The sequence below is a fragment of the Monoraphidium neglectum genome (genome assembly GCF_000611645.1).
Source record: "Monoraphidium neglectum strain SAG 48.87 unplaced genomic scaffold scaffold01322, whole genome shotgun sequence".
NCBI lineage: Eukaryota > Viridiplantae > Chlorophyta > Chlorophyceae > Sphaeropleales > Selenastraceae > Monoraphidium > Monoraphidium neglectum.
Genome location: NW_014012306.1, coordinates 3397 through 15493, shown reverse-complemented (window position 1 = coordinate 15493; position 12097 = coordinate 3397). Strand labels below are relative to the sequence as shown.

Genomic DNA, 12097 nt, shown 5'->3' with positions numbered 1-12097 from the left:
CCCCCTAACGGCCCCCACCTCCTCCTCGTCATCCGAGCCCCCCCTGTCGTCCTCGTCCTCCTCCACCACCTCATCGCCCTCGTCCCCGTCATCATCCTCCTCGTCCTCAAACTGGAGGGGGGGGTCGGAAAAATACTTGGGTGGCCCAGGGTTGGCCCGGTGCTTGAGCAACGGAGCGATGGACATGCAGGGTGCCAGAGCAGGTGTGCAGGTGTGTGCCCTCCGTCTTTCACGATGCAGCAAGGAAACAATCGCGGCACATGCAGTCAAACCCCTCCCCCGGGTGCCACACACAAGGTAAGGGAAGCATACAACTTACACGGCCGACTTCCTCAGCCGTCACTCGCTCTCTCTCACACACACAAACACAGACACGCCCCCACACAGAGACACACATACACATACACAATCACACACCCAGCCACCCTACCTCTACAGCCACGCCAATCTCCTGGTCCAGCGTGTCCCCCGCCACCACCTCGCCCTCGGCCCCGGGGGCCACCCAGTCGTTGATCAGCTTGCCGATGGCCACCAGCTCCGCAAACCGCTCGTCCGCCACCTGGATTGATAATCATAGAGCAGGCGCAGCAAGTTGAGGTGATGAGATGAGGGGTCCGCGAAGTTCCAGCGGGGCGCCCGGTGCGGCGTGAGGGGGTGAACGCTTTCAGGCCAGCAAACCACTGGCACCTCACCTCCGCTCCCCATGCTTCCAGATGCAGTCAACGATTCGAGGGCAAGCACGCCCACCCGACTCTGCCCCCTTTCCCCAAAAAAAACATGGCTGGCGCCCCTGACACCCCCCCTCTCACCGGCCCCAGCAGCTCGTTGACCTCCTTCTGGCGCGCGGGGTCTGTCAGGTGCTGATTCTTCAGCACAGCCAACACCTGCACACAATCAATTGCATAGCGGCAGCCGCGCGCAGGGCGGGCCGGGGCGGCGGCCGGGCGAGGCGGGTCTCACGAGAGGAGCCAGGCGCGGGGAGCCGGGGCTGGGCGCGACATGTGCGCGCCGCTCGCCTCCTGCAAGGCACCAGCGTTGACTAGGACGGATGCACCGGAGCCTCCGCGCCTGACGCTGATTGCACTCGCGGGCATGCTACCACGGATATACGCACCCAACCCAAGGGTGCCGACCCCCCACCACCCCAACCCAACCCGCCTTGCGCTGCCCACCACCCCACGCCCGCCCCGCCCACCTCGTCTGCCGCGCCGCGCAGCACGTCCTGCGGCTGGTCCCCAAACTGCGTGTGAATCACATTGAGCATCGCCTCGTAGGCAGCGCTGTTCATAGGTTGATGGACATGAGCGCATGTGCGAGGGCAGAGGGGGGCAGAGGGGAGAGGGGGTGAAGCTGTTGATGACCCAGGTGATTTCAGGTAGGGTGACAAGGTTGGAGAGCTTGTAAAAGGGGTGGGGGGTTGAGGAGGGGGATGTGGTGCCAGGAATCAAGGGAGGCGGACGCTGCCAGGAGTGCGGCTGCGTGACCTCGGCCCTGAGAGCACCCCCTGGGCCCGCCTGGGCCCTCGCGGGTGACAAGTCGGCAACAAACGCGGCCAAGCTGTCCTGGTGGAAAGGAGACGCGCGCCGGGGTGGGGGCCCAACACCCGCTGTAACGTGCCAGGTGGGGTCTGCTCTGCCGCCCCCGCGCGTCGCGGCGCCACAGTGGGCAGGCGCCGCTGGCAACGGGGGCGGGCCATGCCTGCTCTCAAGCAAAAGGCTAGGCGCAACAAGTCCAGATGCTGCAAATGCAGGCTAACACACCAAATGCAACACACACTACATACAAGCTACTGCTGAAACACACACACACACACACACACATGCACACGAACCACATGAGCCGAGAATGCGCAAGCTGGCGCCAACATGCTCAGCCGATGCACCCGCCAGCAAGCCCGCCGCCAACCCCGCCGCGCCAAACGACACGCCCAAGCCCCCGCCCACCGCGTCTCCTTGGTGCGCGGCCTGTAGAACCCCGCCGTGTCAAGGTCCATCACGCTCATGCTGCCCGCGGTCTTGCGGCTCTTGGCTGGCAGCGCAAACTCGAGCTCGGCTGCCTTGGCCTCGCGCTTCCTGCGGGCGGGGGGCGGGCGCAAACACAAGGGGTGATGCAGGGGGCGATGCAGGGGGCGAGTGAGGTGGCGGGGGCCAGGGCAATGCGGAGAAAGGTTGGGTTGCTGGGGGCAGGGGAGGAGAGGAGTGAGGGTGGGGCAGGCCCAGACAAAGAGGACCGGGTGGGCGGGTCGGGTGACGGGTGTGCGCGTGTGACGTCATAATCCTCGGTACACGCCGCGTTACCGAACAGGCGATGCACACGCCGCACTCTTGACTCAAAGCAGGCCTCCAGCAAGGCCCTGCTTTCAGCGCGGCGCCCCTGGCCTTCCCCTCAGCCGCCAACCCTTCCCCTCAGCCGCCAACCCACTTGCTGCGCTCCTTGCGCTCCGTGAGGGCCTCGGGCCGCGTGTGCTGCACCCTGTCACCCATCTTGTGCAGGTTGCGCCCCGCCAGCGTCTCCGGCTCGCCGGTGGGCTCGTGAGCGTCGCGCTTCACATCGCTGGTGAGCACGAGGCTCGAGTTCTGGAGGCAGGAGCGGGGCGATGGTGAGCGGAGCAGCAGCAGCGGCGCGCCACCTGCTGCGCCCAAGCGCAATGGTTGCAGCTGTCGGACTCCGAGCGCTGCCGTGGATGCAACCAATGGTGCGATCTACCCATGCCACACGCTGTTGCGGGCTATCAGTGGCCCGCCAGGCATTGCTGGGGAGTGATCTCGCTCCTTCAGGCACCCAACGGCCCAGCTGCGGCGGCACGTTCGTCGCAATGACTACTCACCGCACGATAGTCATACTGCTTGAAGCGGGCGTGCCCCTCGGCACCCGCCCCGAACTCCTTGCGGCCCCCTTTGTCCATGGCCCTTGCGGGGCCACAGCTGGGATATCACCTCGAATATAAGGCACCTTTCACAACGGTGTGTGGCAGAAAGAGGTTCGTGGTCGAGCCAGATCGAAGAGGAGTCTCGGTTTGCAAGCACTACCGTGGCGCTCAGCCGCTGGAAATGGAAAAACTGGGGTACGATACCGACTTCGCAACAATGCCTTGAACTCTAAAGACTCCTGGAAACCGTTTGCAACCAACAGCAAAGCCTGCTGGTGGCGACTGGTGCTGCGCACGCTGTGCGGCTGCCATTCTGAGCATGTGCATGCCCTGTATGGCAGTCGAGGGATTGCACGCCGTTTAACATCCTTGGCCTTCCCAGCGATTGATTCTTGATTATATGTCCCTCGCACTCGCCGAGTAAAATTGTCTCATGATGCCTGGAGTGCGTTGCCACCTCAGCTCGCAAGATCTACCGTCTCAGAGCGCGACAAACGGCCTGGCTGCCACGAACGTAGCGTTTGAAGGGTTACTGCTTGCATCAAGCTGCTATCAAAAGCTCGCGGCATGGAACTTGCCATCAAAGTCATTCGGCCACATTGTCGCCCGCGCCATATGTTGACCAAGCTGAGCAGCGTGTCTCAGCTGCCTCTGCAGCCCAGGCCACCGGGCACCACCGCGTCGCCTTTGGTGGCCTTGCAATTGTCCTTGGGCCCCAAGGTGGTGGCCACTGCGGCCGGCTCTACGGTGGTCATAGTAACAGCGACAGCTCAGCAGCGACTTAAAAACACATAGAAGCTGGCCACTCCCACAAGCATGCGCCCAAAGCAAGTGCAAAGAAGTTCAAGGGCACTTCTTCCGGAAGGGTGTTGCCCGTGTGTCGCGCACTGCTACCTCTCATCCGACGCGATCATCTGACGACCGCTTGATTGCCGCCTCCCCAGCCGTCCTGGTCCACCGCCACGTCATCCGCCCTGCAACCCCAGCGGCACGGACTTTGCACCGTGGAGCCCGTCATACTGCTCGTACCTGACTCAGAGGCTCTCAATCTATGCTGGCATTGCGCTGGATCGCTGGGCGTGTTTGGGGGGAAGTGTCAAGCACGCGACTCTTGACTGTGCGCACGTGCTTGCGAGCGCATGCCGCATACAGGGAGTCGATACGCGGGAGGGGTGGCAGCTTGCAAAACGCAGTGGTACCACAAGGACCCCAGAAGATCATGGGCGCCCTTCAATGGCGCAAATGCGCTCAATCGCACTCCGTTGTGCATTTCCCAATGGGGTCTGGAACCATGCTGCACTGACTGTCTCTTCGCATCACAACTGCTGTGTTCATACGCGCGCGCTCATTCGCATGCGCTTGCACCTAGTTGCCCAACATGCGCAGTCGTGCCACCTCCCCACCTTGGACGTCGCCGAGAAGTTGCGCAGGTGCACTGGCCGCAGGTCCTTCTCCACGCAACTGTGCCACGTGCTCCCCGCCGGCCGCCACCACGGTCGCGCGCACCGTGCCGCTGTGGCACGCCTCAGTCCTGGATCAACAAAGTTGCACATATCGCCGCCAGAGTAGCCCTGGAGAGAGGTGGAGGGGCGCACGGAGGGGGAATTTGTGGTGGGGGGACAATGTGTTGGGTGGGGTCGGGTGTGGATGGGTGAGCGGGTATGTGGGGGGGGCGCCAGTCATGCTGTGGGTGTCGGTTGTGGAAATTAGGTGCGTGTCCTCATCAGGGGGCTTACGAAGACAGTGGACCTGCTGGCCTGTGTCCCATGCCTGTGCGATTGGCTAGCGGCGCACCCTACGGCCATCTCTCGGGCCCCTCTTCCATTTGCGTTCAACACACCTCGACACCCGAGCCGCTGCCGTGGCCCTGGCTCGTGCGCCACCTTGGCAGGATCTTTGAAGCGCCGCTGGCACGGCATGGGTATGGCAGAACGGTCCCGCTGCCCCAGTGTCGCAATCCACCTCGGCTGCGCCGCCAGCTTCACACGATCAGGGGGAAACAGAGGAGCGCCTGCCGCGGGGGGCAGCGGGCGATTCGGCAAAGGTAGCGCCGCAGGGGTTGGCGCCCAGCTTCAGCCCCTGGGGCCTTGCAGGTTTCCCAACGCATGCGTTCTGGCAGAACACGCGCTGCATGAGGGGCCTTTCTAGCTGTGCTTCGCCCAGGCGCATGTGATCCGCCAGCTCAGCGGCGCGCTCGCTTCCTTGACCAGAGTGGACCAACGCCTCAGCATCCCACCGTGCCCTGCCCAGGCGCGGCGCAGCACGATCATCCGCAAATTTTGGTATGTCATAGGTGCAACCGTGCCCACGCACGAGGCCTGCAGCCTGGTTGCTGAGGCCGAGGAGCGGGCTGCAAAGAGCGGTGCGGCATCATGAGGAAGCATCAAATAGGTATATATTAACTTCATCTACACATCTGGCTCTCACGGGCACGCTTCCGCGCCCCGCAGTTTTCACCGCGCTGATTCTTTGCGCGTCAAAGCTGGGGCGCTCCTTCACAGCGCGTATGCTCGATCGTGGTCTAGTCATTCGTGCTGAGTATCGATATGGTGAAACCAGCCCATACCGCATTGAAGGTGCTCCCCACTCCAAGTCCCCCGAGGAGGTCGAACCCAAGCCACGGCGTTCATACCTAAGGTAACATGTCATGAGGTGACACGTGCGACTGTTGGGGGCTCGTGAGACCTGCAGGCGATGTTCGACGCCTGCATCCGTCACGGCAAGTCAGTCTCAGGCGTTGTGTTAGACGAAAGGCAACAGGGCCTTGCGCTGAGCACCGCGTTGATTTTCAACTCAATCACAGATTTATCTGGCAACATGGCGTGCAGCAAGTGGTGTCGTGCCCGCGGTGGGTGTCGGCGATGGTGCGACTACAGTTGTGCCTGCGCGTTGTGCCCCCGGGCTGCTGCTGGCAGCGCAGCCAGCGCCCGAAGACCCTAAGCATCTGGATGTACAACGAAGAAATGCTAGAGCGTTACTGAGGCAAGAGAAGGATCACCCCAGCCAGGCGAGAAGCGGCCAACCCGTCGCCCCTCGACAGCCCCACCCACAAGGGAGGCCACGCAGCTGACGGCACATCCAACAACAACCAGGAAACACACAACTGCTGACAACACCCGCACCCAACAACCAACAACAAGGCAACAAGGGCCGCAAGGGCAGCCAGCAGCACACAGAACAACACGAGACACAAACCCGCCACACCCAGCCGAAGCCAGCGCCGCCCACACAGCCAAAAACCAGCGCCGCCAAGCGCGCCGCTGACTACCGCCAGCACCGCACCACCGCCACTAGCCGTGCTGCTCGCAGCATGTAGCGACACGCTTCCACGGCCTGCGCGCCAGGCCGCTAGCATACGTAGGCGCAGCGACGCCGCTGCCCGCCACTGCAGACTCTGCCCGTCCAGCTCCGCCGCTGGCACTGCGGGCCGCCCTGCCTTGGCCTATGCCGCACCGACGCATCACGACCAAGCACACATCTGCACGGGGTGGCACAGCGTTAAGGGGGGGAGGGACGCTGCTGTGCAGGACAGCAGATGATGCGAAAGCCCAGTAACAGCGCAGGGCCCGTTGCTGGGCAGCGCAAGGCCCAGCAACGGCTGGGCAGCGCAGGGCCCGTTGCTGGGCAGCGGCTCGGGCGAAGGCGCGGCGCCTACGGCGCAGGGCCTCGGCGCCGCTGGCCTTGCCCTGCACTGCCTGCCCCTTGGCTGCTGCTGGCAGCGCAGCCCGCGCCGCAGGCGCCCTAAGTCGCCACAGCACAGGAGCGAAGAAACGCGAGAGCGTTACTGAGCCAGGAGTAGGACCAACCCTGCCAGGCGAGAAGACGAACGACCAGCCCGCTGCCCGCAGACAAAGCCAAAGCCCCACTGGAGGGGCTGGTCGCCCGCGCACCGCACGCCCCCCTGAGGTGGCCTGCGCGGCCACATCAACCCGCCAGACCGCCTTGAAAGCCACCAAGCTCAAGGACCGCACCCAATACAAAAAACGAACAATCATCATGCAAGTCGCGAAGCTCACCAGTGCCACGGGCCACCGCACCGGCCCGGCAGCCCCACCCTCGCGCATAATACATGTAGTATGCACCACAGCTCGCCCGGCTCCTTGTGTGCCGACGCCAGACGCCAGGTCCCCCGAAACCTGTTACGGAGCTGCCCCTGCTGCGGACATGAGTGCTGCTTCCACCTCTTGCCGCTACCAGACCTGCCTCACCAGGCGGCTGCGCAAAGATGATCGCGTTTGGTTGGTTCATGATTGAGGCGCCCGCAGCCTCACTCCTCACGCGCCCCTCCTGAGCGACCGAGACTGCGCAGTGCTCATGGTCCTCGCAAGGCAGTGGGTCAAACCCGCAGCGACGGGCGTTTCAGCGCCACGCCCTGCCTGCCGCCATGCACCCCGCATGTGGCGGGCTCCCCAGCGCGCATGCGCCCAAATCGCATGCGCCCAGCGCCACGACGCCTGCCATGGCTCGTGCCAGCGGGGCGGACCCGCAGCGACGTGTGTTTCAGCCCCATGCGCTGCCTGCCGCCATGCGTCCTGCATGGGGTGGTCTTCTGAGCGCGTGTGCGCCAAGCGCCACGCCGCCCGCCACAGCGCTCACAGCCCCTCGGCCTAAATGCGTTTTCCCTGCCACGTCAAGCATGCCCCCCGCGCACAGCGCATTCTCCAGCTTGCCAGCCCAGCGCCATGCCGCCGCGCCCGCAGTTGCATGCAAAAACTGAGAAGAAACTGAGAATAGCTCACCCCGCGCCGCAAGCCAGCGCCATGAAAACCACTGCCCTTGAAAGTGGTCACCGCACCGCTTCAAGCCGGTGTGTCCAACTGAGTGTCGCATCCCGCACAATCACCCCACCGTTGTTTTCGCCCTGTGCCTTGCTAGCCAGGCGCTCCTCAATCTCCAAGACAGCCGCCACACCCTTGTCCTGCACGGGCGGCATAAGGGCCCGCTGCCCGCTCACCAGCATCCCCAGGAGCTCCTAAATTGACCATGGTCATCGGCCTAACAACCTCCTGCTGACGCCTAGCCGGCTAAGTCGGCTGGCCCTGACTCCTCAGACGGGCTGCTATCACCGCCCTCGTCGACAGACTGCTCCTTGCTGCGCTAACCCAGTGCCCTTCCTGGTGCAGCTGCGTTCGCATTGGCCTTCGCATTGATCTAGCCTCCACCGCTTAGCTGTATTGTTGGCTGCCGTATGACTCGCCGGCTTTAGCAGCTTCACGACTGCTGCGGCCATTCCGCAGAGACACGCCCCTCCCAGGAGGGTCAATCCTGATCTGGTCGCCCTAACCTCTGCTAGAAACGCTGACGTGCAGGACAGCAGACGATCCGAAAGCGCAGAGAAACGCGAAACAACGCAGGGCCCGCTGCTGGGCAGCACAAGGCCCGCCACGCAGGCGGCAGCCCAGCGGGCAGCAGCTCGGGCAAAGGCGACTGCGGCGCAGGGCCTCGGCACCGCTGGCCTAGTGGCGTGAACGCAGTTGGCATGCTCGGCAGAGCAATGCACAGCACAATGCCCTGTCTACTGCACTGCACTGCTGACGACCTTGACACATTGTCCTGTTACGCACATCCTCAACCTCCTGTGCCGGCCTCCCCCGCCTTCCCTCTCGCAGTATTCATGCTGGGCCTGCTCCTCATCCCGAGTGCCCTGCCCGCCCCCCTCAAGGCCGGCGGCCTGACCGCCCCTGTTCGCCGCACCTTAAGCGAGCGGACCACCACCATGTTCATGCCACGTGCCATCAACGCCATCCCCGGCAACACGGCTGTGACGACCCCCGTGGAGCGCCCCTCGCTGCCCGCCCAGCCCAGCAGTGCGTCACACCTCGATGACGCCGACATGAGCCCCCAGGGTGTGGCAGTTGGGGGCGCGGGCTCGACCCACGCCGCCGCCACTGCCACCGGCCAAGCCGGCGGCGGCACCTCTGCATCGGCCAGGCGGGGCTCATGGCCCCGCACCTTGGGGGAGGAGCCAGCGGCTGCGGCCGAGAGCAACGCCACGGTCAGCGAAGGCCGCGGCCGCACCTCCTTCAGCTCCGCCCCGGCCAGCCCTTCCCCTGTCACCAGCGCCGTCACCAGCGCTGTCACCGCGCTGCCCGCCGACATCATCAGCGCCCTTGCCCCCGAACAGGGCGGCCTACTCGGTTGATTTGAACACGCGGGCGCGGCGACGCAGTCATTGTTGTCGGATTATTTGCGTCGCCAGCCCCTTGCCTTGCCCTGGGCCTGCTGTCAAGCAGCCCTGCCCTCCCTTGCTTATGTGTATGCTTGCTGGCAGATCCGTTGGAAGGTTAGGAATGAGGAGGTCCGCTCTAATGAGCGCGAGGCCGATGGCAGTGATGCTATGGTATGAGTAACTTATCATCATCATCCTTGCTGCAGCACGATGAAAGCAATCGTGCGCACTGAACCAACAGCAATTGTTTGAGCTGCGCGTGCTCATATGATTGAACATGCAAGCGCGCTGTACTTGTCCGCACCGCCGCCCGCGGCGGCCACCTGGCCCGCCGCATCTGTGGGCCTCGACCGAAAGCCCAGGCGCACTAGCGGGGCATGGGCGCGCAGTGTGCTTGAGCGCCTGCTCTGGCGTGTCACGTGTTGCGCCCCACCAGGTGACATTTGTTTGCAAATCAACAAAGTTGCTTGCAATGCTTGCAAAGTTACGTTGCTCGCAAGCCTTGGCGCGCCTCTTCATGGCGCGCCCGCGCCACCGCATTGCGCCATCAGGCGCCTTGGCGCAGAGGGCGCTCAGCCGTCAAACCTAAAAACGGCAGGAAGGCACAAGGCGCAGGATGTGCCCGCTCGACTACGACGCTGATAAGGAAATGAATGTTGCTTGCTTGCTGCCAATGTTGTTGCAGCTGGCATTGCAGTTGTGACATCCCTTTGTGTACCGTGTATGTTCTGATCTTGCAAGCCTGTGTGGCTCCAGCGCCCGATAGCACGGTCCTGAAACCCATTCCTGTCAAACCGACACAGTGACACGTCCGCCGAACTCTGTTTGCAGGTGGGCTTGGGCCTTGCTTGTCACACTAATTGTCTGCATTTGTACTCGAGGTACGCTTGTCACGTGCTTGCATCCAACAAGGGCGTCCACCGCCGGAACGCTTGCCATGACACCAGCCGTCCTCGTCCATCGCCGCGCCGTCCTGCTGCCCCAGCGGCACGTACTTGGCGCCGTGGCGCTCGTTGTACTGCTCATACCGCGCTATTTTCGCCGGCGTCACGCTGGCACGCTGGGCATGTGGTGGCGGGTGAAGCACGCGGCTGTGACGGTGTGCATGTGCTGGCGAGAGCGCCCCAGCGGGGATCAACAGCCGGGAGGTGTCGCAGCCTAAAGAAACTCAGGAACCCCAAAAGGCCTCTAACACATTGTGGGGCACCCTTCAGCGACGAGAAAGCGCTCAGCCACACTCCGCTGCGAGCCTCCCACTGGGGTCTGGAGGCACGCTTCACCAACTGCTCTCTCCCTTCCCCTCGCTTTTCACAATTGCTACACAATCACACGCTCGCAGTTGCACACATCTGCCCAGCGTTTGCAGCCACACCCGCACACAGCCACGCGCATGCTACGAACCCCGCCAGCCTTGCTGCCTGCCCCACCTGTGGCGCCGCCTCACACTTGCGCAGGCGCACCCGGCACGAAGGTCCTCCCCCCGCAGCTGCGCCACGCGCTCCCCGCCGGCCGCCACCACGGCCTCGCGCACCGGGCCCTGGCACGCCTCCTGGATCAGATTGCGCATGTCGCTGCCCGAATAGCCCTGGAGGGAGGGAGGGAGGCAAGGAGGGTTTTGGGTGTGTGGGTTGTGCAGGGTGGTCGTTTGTAAGCAAGGAGGGGGGAGGCAGCTGTGCTATGGGTGTGGTGGCTTTCATGCGTCCTATGAGGGGTCTGACGCTGCCATGTTGAGCGGCTGGCCTGTGTCCCACGCCAGCTCAACCGGCTGGCGCACAAGACGAGGGGCCACCTGCCGCAGGCCCCTTCTTGGCTGCATGGTTCAACAAACCTCTGCACCTGAGCCGCTGCCCGGGCCCCGGCTCGTGCAGCCCCCTTTGCAGCAGCCCTGACACGCTGCTGACACGACACGGGCAGACAGGCAACGCCGCTGCCACAGCTTCACCCCCTGGGGCCTGCAGGTTGCCCAACTTGTTGCGCCCGACGCTGGTCGCACTCGAAGCGCGCGACCACAACCCTGAGTTATCACTCCCCCACCTCCCCCCATTCAAAACCATGTCCCCACCCTGCCCACCTCTTCCGCCCCTCCCGCAGTGCGTCCAAGGCTGGTCCCAGAACTACTTGTGCGTCACGTTGAGCGTCGCCTCGCAGGCAGCGCTGTCGTCGAAGGACGCGGGCGCCAGAGCGAGGGGCAGTGGCGGTGGAGGGGTTGAAGCAACAATTGTACACCAGGGCGTATTCACGATGGATGACAACGTGAGGGAGCTTGTAGAATGGGAACTAGGGGGGGCGGGATTGGTCCAAGCGAGGGACCCAGTGAGGGTGATGCTGCCAGGGGCGCGGCTACACGACCATCGCCCCTGCCCGCGCCACCGGGGCCCGCGCAGGAAAACAGATGGCGGCATACGCTGCCAAGCTGTCCTGGTGTAAAGGAGATGCGCGCCGAGGCGGGGGCCCGGCGCCCGCTGTAACGCGCCAGGTCGGGTCTGCTCTGCCGCCCCCGCGCGTCGCGGCGCCACAGCGGGCAGGCGCCGCTGGCAACGGGGGCTGGCCCTGGCCAGCTGCTTTGAAGCACAAATCTGCACACCACATGTTTCCGCGCCGCAAATGCAGGCTGTCAATCACATCCAGCGTCGGAACACATGTACGCGCGTATGCGTGTGCGTGTGCGTGCGCGCGCACACACACACGCATACACACACACACACACACTCACAGACACACACACACACACTGCACACCATCAACACACACTTGTTGCTGCACACCATCAACAGACACACACGCCACAAGCCGGCAAGTGCCTCAACACATGCCCGAGCCCCCGCCCACCGCGTCTCCTTGATGCGCAGCCTGTAGAACCCTGCCGTGTCAAGGTCCATCACGCTCATGCTGCCCGCGGTCTTGCGGCTCTTGGCCGGCAGCGCAACTTCAGCTCGGCCGCCTTGGCCTCGCGCTTCCTGCGGGAGGGGGCCAGGTGCACACAGAGGGGAGGACACGGGGGGGCGAGTGGGGTGGCGGAGGCCAGGGCAATGCAAGAGTAGGGGGGGGATGTTCACGGG

General features: G+C 64.0%; 2 protein-coding genes across 2 annotated transcripts; one reads left to right on the top strand and one right to left on the bottom strand.

The window, feature by feature from the left end:
• Positions 1–409: 409 nt before the first annotated feature.
• On the bottom strand, positions 410–2905 carry MNEG_7467 (pre-mRNA-splicing helicase BRR2; the record flags this gene model as incomplete). Its single annotated transcript, XM_014044061.1, has 6 exons — positions 410–559; positions 810–884; positions 1196–1280; positions 1944–2072; positions 2422–2576; positions 2828–2905. 6 exons carry the CDS (start codon positions 2903–2905, stop codon positions 410–412), a joined length of 672 nt encoding a protein of 223 aa, XP_013899515.1.
• A 5578-nt stretch (positions 2906–8483) lies between these two features.
• MNEG_7466 (hypothetical protein) lies at positions 8484–9011 on the top strand (the record flags this gene model as incomplete). Its single annotated transcript, XM_014044060.1, has 1 exon — positions 8484–9011. The coding sequence occupies one exon, from the start codon at positions 8484–8486 to the stop codon at positions 9009–9011; it is 528 nt and encodes a 175-aa protein (XP_013899514.1).
• Between the last annotated feature and the right edge of the window lie 3086 nt (positions 9012–12097).